General features: G+C 38.5%; 2 protein-coding genes across 4 annotated transcripts in view; both read left to right on the top strand.

Moving 5' to 3' along the window:
* LOC131686968 (uncharacterized) overlaps nt 1-2,348 on the top strand; it is a 28,235-nt gene extending 25,887 nt beyond the window's left edge. Inside the window, exon 2 of the mRNA XM_058971000.1 lies at nt 2,100-2,348. Within this exon, the coding sequence (XP_058826983.1) occupies nt 2,100-2,348 (249 nt within the window). The remainder of the gene's footprint in view (nt 1-2,099) is intronic.
* The window catches only part of LOC131691329 (potassium voltage-gated channel subfamily KQT member 1-like), a 523,220-nt gene that overhangs the window by 93,997 nt on the left and 417,198 nt on the right, over nt 1-12,025 (top strand). The window lies entirely within an intron of this gene.

Raw genomic sequence — 12,025 nt, 5'->3', positions numbered from 1 at the left:
ACAGAACACAGTAATCAGACGCAAATAACACAACTGTGAGTACAGTAGGCAATTGAATACTGCTGCTGTTGGATTAGCTGAACTGATTTGATTTCTTTAGTTTTGCGCATCATAATTGGGTTCTTATAGACATCACACGCATCTTTGGTGAGGCCCAAAATCACTGTTCTATCTCAACACAATGCATTTTTAGAGGGAAAATACTAGTACGTTCTATAACAATACAAAAATATAAAAATTAACCTTTTATTCAACGGTTAGTTAAGATCGGTCTACCTTCTCATCTCGCCCAGAGTAAGAACTGAAAATCATTCCGCTATAGATACACGGTGAAAACAACCGCAGACTAATTGTGTTGATATTGATTTGGAAATGTCCTGTAAGATCAGCTACTCGGGAAGTGAAACAATTACTAAACTTATAGATTGTGAACAACGTGCAGCACACCAACGAAAGCTGCCACGTTAACAACATCATCCCAGTATTTATAGGCAAGGGCTCTAGAGATATACGCTTACATGAATTATCTCCACACGCCCCTGACATCGTGATTAACAAATTTATGTCAAGATACGGAGAAAAGCTTTGCATAACAGCTGAAACTTCGCATTTTCCAGGATGTCCCTAACGTTGTTCTTATGGTGAGAATGCTTCCGTACAAACCAACTCCTTCATACGTAACCATTTTATGCGGATCAACCGAAAATGGGACGTTTCATCAGGCAACACTGATTAATGATTATGCACCCATGGAAGATTCCTATGAACGAATTCTGCAAAAAAAAAACTGCACGGAATACTTTGTGCAAAAGAACAATAAGCCCATCTGCTATAACCGTAAACAGCACACCGTTATCTTATGCCAAATCACAAACGGCTACAAAATCAATATCTACGGCTCTGACAGGAACAAATATTCACTCAACAACAATCACGCCCAGTATCTTCACGCCAACAACCAGCACAACTAGCAAAGAAGAAAACGTAGAAGAGGACGGATGCGTTTGTCCATGCGCTCGCATTCCTGTTTGACGTTCTATTGCTTTCTTCGAACATACTTTGAATTGGTTTCACAATATTTCGTAGTGTATTCCTCGATTCAAGTAATAAAACTCGCTTTTTTAACTTCTACACAAAGTAGACAATTCCCTTAAGAACGTTTGTTTTAACAAATGTCAACTATCAAATAAAGATTTCATTTTTTACGCCTCCATCATTTAATAATTTAATAAGACGAATGATTACAAAGAAACTACTATTGATATTTTTATTTCTCTTCTATGAATACCGGAAGTGTTCGCCCATCTACCGAGTAAAAACGCGGGCCCCCAAATACGACCCGGGCCCCAGGGCAATTACCCTGGCTGACCCCCCCTCTCATCGGGCCTGCTCAAAGCTCCACCTACAACTCCCACGATTTCGCCGGTCTAGAAACGATTCGCAACCAAACGTGCTCGCGAACCAGATTTGGTTAGCTCACCTCTTAATCGTGCTATTCCCGACTTAACGTGTATTTGCCGAAAGGTTCACATAGACAAGGTTCCGTTAATTTCCGTCCAGCCTGCAGCATAGAAAAAGCTGAATCTATCTGTCACGGATTGCTACTAGTGAAGTGAAAAAATTAGTAAAAGCGTCGCCGATTTGAACGGGCTAAAATTCATTTCGCTCAAAATCGGGATCGACCCCAAGCTCCGGGCATTGGCACTTAACGCGGAAACCTGGCCCGACGGGATGTAGTTCCGCGAATTTATCGACTTTCAACGTGAATGTTCTTCCGAGGATAACCTGGGGTTTTGGAAAACGCTGCGTCTGTGCTAGTCATCTCTAGCCATCTGTACCGACAAGTCCAAAGATGATTTTCAACCACCAAGACGCACCGTAAAAATCAAGCAGGAAGCCCTCAATCCCCCCAGCACAGTCGCGCCTTTTGCAGCCAACGTCATCAGTCGTCTCGGCCCTGTGTCTGGGAATGGAGAGGGGGTCTTCCAGCCTGTACACTTCGGCAAGTATTCATCAATTGAAGAGTCGGTCATACTTCCCCATAGCAATCTACCTTCCAGACAACGCAATGGTGTAGTTTCGTGCAAATATATTACCAGAACGTAGGTGGCGTGAATTCCCGCGCTAGCGCATACCAGCTGGCTTGCTCCGATCACTGCTACGACATAATCGCACTCACTGAAACATGGCTCAACGAACAAACTTCATCAAATCAGGTGATCGGCCCAGGTTACGAAGTTCTGCGATGCGATCGAGGTCCACACAACAGCCGTAAAACTTCAGGCGGAGATGTTTTACTAGCAGTGCGTGTTGGGTTCAAAGTTCAACACATCACGAACGATGAATGAAACACTGTCGAACAAGTGTGGGTAGCGATAAAGTTAAAACACCGAACTTTGTATATGTGTGTGGTTTACTTCCCGCCAGACAGGATACGCGAAACCTCGTTGATTGATGTGCATTCGCAGTCAATAGCCTCCATTGTTGCGATGGCACAACCTGCAGATGAAATTATTATCCTAGGCGATTTTAATCTACCCGCAATAAAATGACGACCAGCTCACAGCGGATATCTTTATCCTGATTTGGATAAATCTCAGCTTCATCCCGCTGCTACCACTATCTTAGATAGTTACAGCTTGGCTACACTTCAGCAGATCAACACCATTACAAATGAGAACGGCCGCACTTTGGATCTGTGCTTCGTCAGCGCCCGAGATACAGCACCACATATTGACACCGCCCGCACACCGCTAGTGAAGTACGTCCGACACCACCCTCCATTAATTCTTACGCTCGAGGATGGTCCAAGTTTGATTTTTTTAGAAGGCTCGGCTGATATCTCTTAAAACTTCAAACACACCGATTACGTCAATATTTCAAATGTACTGCAGGATATCGACTGGGATTCTGTTCTGGATTGCAAAGATGTAAACATAGCCACACAGACTTTCTGCAATATCCTGAGTTACCTGATAGATCGCCATGTCCCGAAAATAAATAATCATCAAGTTGGCCGTCATCCATCCCACACTGCAGAGCTTCGTCGCACAGTGGCGTAACTAGACCAAATTCCTGGCCAAAATTAATTTGCACGTTTTTAAGCCTTATTGTATCTCAAAGAGCAGTAAAAAGTGATTTCTTACAGTTTTGGACAGTATACGAATAAATAATTACCGCATTAATCCTCCTAGCAGTGTAGTGAAAAACAAAAATTAAAAAAAAGTAAATTACACTTCAATGTTAATTTCTTCAATTTTAACGATATTATTGGGGATGCCGGGTGTCGATTAGAAGGTTTCGCACTTAAAGGTTTTGATTTTATGAACGTAACCCCATAAATTAAAATATTTTTTTGCTCATAACATTTCATAATTTACGATAAAATTGAGCTAGTGCAATAAAGTTCTTCCGCCAGCTCATCTTTTAAATTACCAAACTTATCTTAAATATAGCAGGAAATTGTTTCAGAATTTGAGAACAATATTTTCTTATGGGCCTTTTGATGCTTCTATCGGTATCTAGAAAATAACCTCGTGGATGGTTCAAAAATAGGATACTTATATAAATCAAAATTTTATAATATGCCAATAATAAACAATGAAATAAAAAGATTCAAATTTTAAGCAAAATTCCTAATACCATTAGTCAGATGCTTGTCAGTAATCTATATGAAAATCAGAATAAACTTTCTAATTAATAGACTATGTATGAAAAAAGCATTAATATACAGTATTAAAATTCATAACAGATACAACCTGAACAAATGACGATTTACCAACGTTTAGAAAGCAACTTGTGTGCGTGACTATTCATAAAGTAAGATTCGGGTTAGTTATATTTCACATTCTACAATAAGCAGAACGTGCATGCGATTGTAAATATAATTGTCACAATGGATTGCATAGATTAATGAACAAAAGGTCTTAATTTTTAATTATCTTGATTTTAAAAAAATATCCACATCACAATAGAATTGGAGAAACTTACGGAGACACTGAATAAATCATTGTATACCTTCACACATAATCTAATCTAATCAAATTGAGATGTTTAGTACAGCCTCAATAAAGACTTTGTTGCTTATTTTGCCCATATTTTGGCATAAACATGCCATTTTCAAACTGCTGTAAAAGCGGCAATGGGATTAATTGGGAATGTTTTTTTTTCGTGAAACGGAGAGAAGAGAGCCCAAATAACCGTGTCGCTTAAACGGATCTGCCCGACAATACCCGACAAAATACTTTTTCCACTATCGAATTTTAAATAATATTGATAAAATTTGCGCATTTTGAACCCAACTAAATAGAGGAAAAATGTAACAAAAATAGATGTTCTTTGGTCAAACTTGTTGGTGTTTGTTATGAAAATCACGATTTTATACCAGATATTGACTTTGTATACTTAGTTTTTGGGCGATATGAAAAATTGTGAAGCAATGAAATTCAAAGTTAGAAAATCCGTTAGAAATTCACCATTTTCAAATACTCACATACAAAAATTATCAATCGAAAAACCTATTTTCCTGTTGTCATTCATTAGAGTGTGGTTGGAAAAACTATTTTGTCGAAAAAAAATTGCAAAGAACACCAAAAATTATGTTTTGCTATTTTGGCCAGGATTTGGTAGTAGTTACGCCACTGTGCGTCGACTAAAAACAGCTAAACGAGCAGCGCTAAGAAAATTTAGCAAACACCGCACTCAGAAATCATTACATCCGGCTAAATCACGAATTTAAAAAAATGAGTGCACAATGTTTCTCCAGCTATGAACGAAAGATGTAACGCAAGCTGAAAGCGGACCCAAAATCCTTCTGGAAATATGTGAATGAACAGCGAAATGAAACCGGTTTGCCTTCGACGATGTTTTTAGACGGCAAAGTCGGGAATGATTCACAAGGTATTTGTAAATTGTACACCACAAAATTATCACCTTATCGGCGGACCAGATCGCCACGGCCACTAGTAGTGTACCTCAACTTGAACGTTCGATAAATGAGCTTCAAGTGAGTAATTTGCATATTAAAGGGCGAACACTAAATTATTGCGACACATTCAACAGGGCATAACTTTTTTTACCATTGGGTAAAAATCAACCAAATTTTGCACACTTTTTCATTGATGTGTATTGTTTACATGCTGTCAAACTCGAAGTCGTGTTTTTCGATTCAACGAAGATGGAGGTGAACCAACGCGAGTCGAGAGAACAAATTCTTTCCAAACACCTGAAATTTCCTGACCTGTCGCACCGACAGTTGGGAAAATTGTTGAACATTCACCATTCAACCGTCTCCAGAGTGTTGAAGCGGTTCCAGGAGCGGTTGACGTTGGACCACGGCAAAGGAGCTGGAAGAAAACCGGGACCGGAGAAAAAAGGACGTAGGGAAAGGTGAAGCGGATGATTAAAGCAAATCCCAACGTCTCAAGCCGTGATTTGGCTAAAAAGATCGGCATGTCGCAGCGCTACGGCCAGAATGCAAAGAAGAGAGCTGGACTACATACATACAAGGTACAGAACTTCCCAAACCGCGATGAGCGGCGACAATCGACGGCTAAAACTCGGGCACGGAAGCTGTACGAGAAGATGCTGACAAAATATGGTTGCTGTGTGATGGACGACGAAACGTATATAAAAGCCGATTTTAAGCAAATTCCGGGGTTGAAGTTTTTCACCGGCAGGAGCAAGTTCTATGTAGACGACAAATTGTCGAAGTTCGCCTCCAAATATCTCATTTGGCAGGCCATCTGCTCTTGCGGACTGAGGAGTGAGCCTTTCGTGACAAAGGGCACAGTAAACGGCGAGATCTACAAATCTGAGTGCCTCGAGAAGCGCCTTTTGCCGTTCTTGCAGCAGCACGACGAAGCTCCGCTATTTTGGCCAGATTTGGCATCATGTCACTATTCTAAAAGTGTCCTGGAGTGGTATGAGGCCAATTCTGTCCATTTTGTTCCAAAGGACATGAATCTGCCAAACTGTCCGGAGCTGCGCCCGGTGGAGCAGTACTGGGCAATGATGAAGCGGGAACTTCGGAAAAGCAAGAAGACAGCCAAAGACGAGAAGGACATGTTAAGAAAATGGAAAAAAAACTGAGAAACTGGTACCGGATGACACTGTAAAGACTTCGATGGAGGGCATCAAGCGAAAATGCGTTCAATTTTACACTCAAGGCTCCATCGATTAACTTTTCTTTTGATTTTTGAAGTAAATATATGTATAAAACTACCCTAAAATTTTGGTTTGATTTTAAACATTATAAGAAAATTGGCATGACATTTTCGGTGTCGCAATAATTTCGTGTTCGCCCTTTAAACAAAAATGGAAGAATATTGAACAAAAAATCAATGCATGAAAAGCATAAATTTCAAAACTGATAAATTATGAACAGAAAAATTCACATCATGAAAAAAATCAAACATAAGAAATGGAAAAATGTTTGAAGTAAATGAGAGAACCCTAAAATGAAAAATATGAAAAAGGGGGGATAGAAAAATACTAAAATACGCTTATTGGAAAATATGAACAAAAACAAAGGAATAATAAAAAATAAATTTAGTGAAATAAATTAAATAAATTTAAAGAAATCAATTGAATAAAACGGATAATAAAACAAATAAAACGATAGATAAAATTTAAAAAAAAAACATGAAAAAATGAAACGAATTGGAAAAAATGGGACAAATGCAAAAAAATGGAACACATTTAAAAAAAGGAGCAAAAATGATAAAAATTAAAGAATGATAATAACGGGCAAAATATACAAAAAAGTAAAATAAGACTAAATGAAAAAATAAAATGAGTACAAAACCCGGGCGAAAAGGAAAAAATAACAAAAAAGGCAAACATGAATCAAGAAAAAAAATCAAAAATAAAAACAAAAAAGTTTCTTAAAGATTAAAAATAATTTTCGGGTTCCCCGGGCATTCAAAATTTTTTTTTCAAATGAATACGAAAAATTACTATGGATCGTTTTCTTCATGGATTTTCATGTTATTTCTCGATTTGTGGAGTTATTCAAAAATCGTATCACAAATCCTATCTGACCAATTGAGTATTCTGGAAGCAGGTTGCTGAGTTTTCTTGTTTCTAATATGTTTTGTGATTGGCAGCCATGGCGGATTGAAATAAGTGGAAATAGGCAGGGATAAGTGGGCGGTTGTGGATATCGAAGATTTGCTGTTGAATATGGAGCACCTTGAAAAGTCCAAATGCCGGGGAATCGGGACCGAAAAACAATGCAAGTGTCGGTTGATATACAGTTTTATTGAAATAACATATAACACATTCTATTAGGAACTCTATATAATTTTGATATCCATTTGATTGCTTATTTTCTGACGTAACAAAACATACCTCCAACTAACCCCGGCTCTGGGGCAGATTTGCGGGTTTTCCGCGTCCCATTACATTTACATTTATTTAGTACAATGATGCAATGCTTGTCGTGCGATGCAAAAACTGTCAAATATGCAAGCGATCCTTGTCGAAGAAGATGTAGTTAAATACAAAGCAGTCCTGACCAAGGTCACCCAATACAAGTTTGAAGCGCCGCACAATTTAGCGTACTGGCTGGGATTGCCATTCAAATTTTTTGCTCACTCGAGTAACAGGTCATTGAAACAGTCAACTCCGTGCTTCACTCGAATCGATGACCACACCGTCGATCCCAACTTTGGCAGCGGGCATGTCGATGCAGTTGTCTTTCGAAGAAGACTTTTCGCCAGCAACGTCATTTGCTTATTTTAGACAGAATATCACAATTTTGAACTTATCTGGGCAAACTTTTACGGTATCAGTCAGGGATGAATATTTGTGCATCAGTAGATACGCAATGTTTAGAATAAATAGCAGATTCTCTTTAATCCCAGAGAGGATCAGATATGGTCCTACCGAGTTCAAAATAGTTCAGGTTGACACCACTTATATCAAAAAATCATATTATCTCCTCTTGTATATCAAAATGTAGCTTTAAGATGTCTGTAAATTTTCTTTAATTTCATTATAAAAATATTTCAATGTGTAGTTTCATAAATTTCAAACAAATTGTCTTCGCATGTTTGACCCCCTATTGATGGATCCTTAACAGTTGTTGACAATTTCATTTGCAACGAATTGCATTCAATATCAGTTTCGAACTCCGTAATGGTTGTGCAAGTACTAATCACAAACACCCAGCTTTCTTATTCCTGAAACAACGACCAGACGGAACATTCCGAATGCTTCTCCGTCTTCCAAACAATGCCACCAGCGATGCAAATGTTTGAAGTCAACGACTAAAGTATTGAACAAACTCGAAATTGTTCCACTCTTTATCTCGAATTGTGTTTCGCAATCACCCGGAAACCGGCGAGTTAACCACTCTGCTACTGCGTACTACCATCTAAACTAAAGGATGCCACCGTGTGACGCCGTCGAAGCGCAAAGCAAATGTTTATCCTATTTTCATCGTTTCGCTCCGACAGCATGTTTTTCTCGCTTACCGAAAGCAATTTCGTATGTTTCCAGCAGGGAAGAAAATTATTTCAATCGATCCATTGTGTTAGGCGGGAGTGAGTGAGTCCCGTGGAAAAAAGAGACTAATAATTCCTTGTTCAAACTTGTTTTCAAACCGGTACTGATTGTCAAACCCTGGGGACGGGAAATGGGTTAGTCAGTGCTATATGTGTGAGAGAAAGAGAGAGAGAGAGAGAGATAGAGTAGTCAAACACCATTGAAAAATCGATAATGTCAATTTTAATAACGGTATGAAAACATGCACACGAAATGAACTGACTGTCATGCATGATTAAGGAACTACCTATCTGATGATTATTGCACATGTTTACGTTTTTACGTGCGCAGGAAATTGGGTCGATCGTGAGTTTCCTGATGTTAATTATTGTTTCATTAGGGCTCTGTCTGTTGAATTACAGTGGATTTGCATATGGAAAACAAATAACCCATTCCGGATCGAAGTTGATGCAGTTATATATTTAATTGAGGTAATAAATTCCGACTTTGATCGGGGACCTACACCGGTGGCAGTTTTGCAGCTTGCTTGTTTATTCGGAAGGGTAATGAAATTTTCAACAACAAACTGTGTGCAAAATATTTGTATGAAATACCGGGAATAGGTTTATAATGTCGGAAATAATATTGATGTTTCCATCCAAGCAGCAAATATTCTATATAATGTTTGCTCGTTTTCGTAATCAAAGGACTCATTTCATTGTTCACCAAGAAAAAAATTGTACCGACGAAAACAAAGCGCGCTCTTTTCGTTGGACACCTTTTTTCTATTATAGCGGCATAATTTTTTTGTCAATACAGTCGAAGCTACCTAGTTATTAACCTAGCTAGTACATCACCTTCAGAAACGCTTCTTCGAACATCAGCGGGTGCACATTTGGAGAGCCATTCGCGGCTTCCGGAAAGTCAAAATCTCGAACCAGTGCTGTGCAATCTCATGATGGTCTTTGAATAGTGACGGTAAATATGAAATGACCGTATCACCACACAAATGACCGTCATTTCATTTCTATTTTCTTCATATCGCCGTGCGAGAGAGCTAACGCGCGCATTGAAATGACAGATAGATTGAGTATCAATTATTTATTTATTGGAGTGGAGAGCGAAATACTGTTAGTGTATTGTATTGCAGCATGCGGCGCTTTGGTATTTTTTTCTCAACCTTTCTGTTTCTTTTATGCAATTCTATTTGATGGAAACCTAATACTAATATTAATATATTAATTAATATTAGCTCATTGTTTGTAATAAGATGACTGTCATAATTGTATTTACACTGTAAATAACATGATGGTCATTCCTAATACCTCTCTATAGACTTATCCCGTTGCGTTAGTATTGTGTCGTTTTGACGTTTAAATTGGGAGGAAAACAAATCATTTTCACTGCGAATTGGGAGGAAAACAAACCACTTGTGGGCTTAAGGGGACGGCGGTAGTATAAAAATGCGAGATCTCGGTGTGCGTATTTTAAACGTCAGATATCTCAATGATGATTCTAATGAGTGACAGATACACGAGAAAACAGTCTTACCGTTTGTCAATCCATTGGAGTGAGAACCGGAACTCAATATAAGCCTCGCTAGTTGTTTTGACCGCTAACCGTTTCATTCTCTTTTGTCTAGTAGATTTGCCATCAGTACCGTGACGGAGCTCAGGTGGATAGAAACTATTTAGAAGAAACGATTTCAGAATTGCTAAATCAGTCGACTGTTCAAGATGCTTTTATGAGTCGCTCGTGAAAATGAATTACAACTTCATCGTGTCACCTGAACGTGAAGACATTTACGCCTTCTAAAGACTTGGCCAGCAGAGAACAAAAGACATTTGAAAAAAATCTATTTTCCTGCCTTGAAAAACTATTAGAAGGTTATATCAAAGGTCGAATGTGAAATAGAGCACACTATAACCGTCGAGTGGAAGCAATCCTCTTTGTGCTCTTTCGCAATATATGTCAAGAAACGCTCGGCTGTCTATCTGATTGGGACCAAACGGACCATCTTGAGTGTGACATTTAGCAATGGGAAGAGTTTTATTGTTTTTTTTATGCACCATAAAAATTGTTAATGCGAATCGCATTTTGGCTCCGAGAAAAAGATAACCGTCCGGTTATCCGCTTCATGCCCATATTGCTTATAAACCAGGAACGTTTTTGAACGGCCATATGCATCTCCTGGATTATTTGCGGCTTTCGGATTCTGGACGCTAAAGAAGTAAGACGTGTTATCCGGGTCGTCGTTAATCGTCACACTGGTTGATTCATTATGGCACACACACCCAAATTGGCGATCCTGCAAACATTTCAACATCATTCTTTTTTCAAGTACTTGGCTTAGATTATTAAAGTAAAAATATCAGGAGGTTGGAGCGAATCCTACTCCCCATTTCCATAAATTTAAGGTAATAAACTAGTGAGATAAAATCTATTAGTAGCACCACGGAAAAAATGTTCCCAAAATCGTGAACAAAGTTTCATGAATTCCGGAACAATACAGTTTGTACGTTACGAAAACAAGACTATGAACAAAAATCATGTGTTTTAAAACTATGTCCAATTGCCTTTCAATAACGTTACGCGTTACGTTCTAATTAGTAGAAATATTTGTTTTTGATTTGTGAATTTTAGTCTCAGTTTCCGCCATGTCACTACTAAATCAATTTCCTCTACGTGAACTAGTACACAACTTTGTGAACATTATTCCTGAAACCAATAGTTCACTCATGACATTCATAGACTTAGGAACATTTGTTTACAAACTTAAAACAGTGTGGATTGGATACTTCGTCGAAACTCGGAATTTTATTCATGAATCCAGTCAACCCTTGTGAACTAATTATGAGGCTAGTTAACGCGACATAAAAATAGCCATACGAACAAATACGGTAACATAGAAAGGCTTGTTCCCTTCGCGATAATATAAATTTGGCCACGCATACAAACTAGCAATCGGGATCATCCGCACGCCCCCGATTTCGCACTGTAATGTAATGTTGTGTTATGTTAGCGCCAACGAATATAGAGACGTGGTCTCAAGAGCAATCACACTAACGCCCGTTCCCGCGCGAATCTGAATAATTTACATGTGGAAGTAGTCCAGTCCATAATCTTCACCCAAAAAAAACAAGTTTTTCCATATTTCTCCTTAATGGAGAAAAAAATAGGCAGAAACTATTTTTTGACCAGTTATGTTTGATTTTTTGTGTGTTTAGAATTCATCTCGTCAGTAACTAGCACCAACTGGGTATCTAGTTAAACAATGTATCCAAACTAGTACCTAAATTGGCAAAATTTTCAGTGTCATTTTAACTGTCACGGTGATCATTTGAGAACACACGCAAATATACAAATGGCCCGACGGTTATACAATTGAAACTTTATACTCTATGTTACATATACGCTAGCGCACGCGACACACAAACACCCACTCGATCGAACATGTTAGCATACAAACACTCGAGTACTTCGCGATGTTACACAAAAGCGAACATGCAATTGAGATTGCGCACGCAATCGTAAAAAA

This window comes from Topomyia yanbarensis, chromosome 3, assembly GCF_030247195.1.
Source record: "Topomyia yanbarensis strain Yona2022 chromosome 3, ASM3024719v1, whole genome shotgun sequence".
Classification (NCBI taxonomy): domain Eukaryota; kingdom Metazoa; phylum Arthropoda; class Insecta; order Diptera; family Culicidae; genus Topomyia; species Topomyia yanbarensis.
Note: the sequence above shows the minus strand (reverse complement) of the source record. Positions and strands in the feature narration are given on the sequence as shown.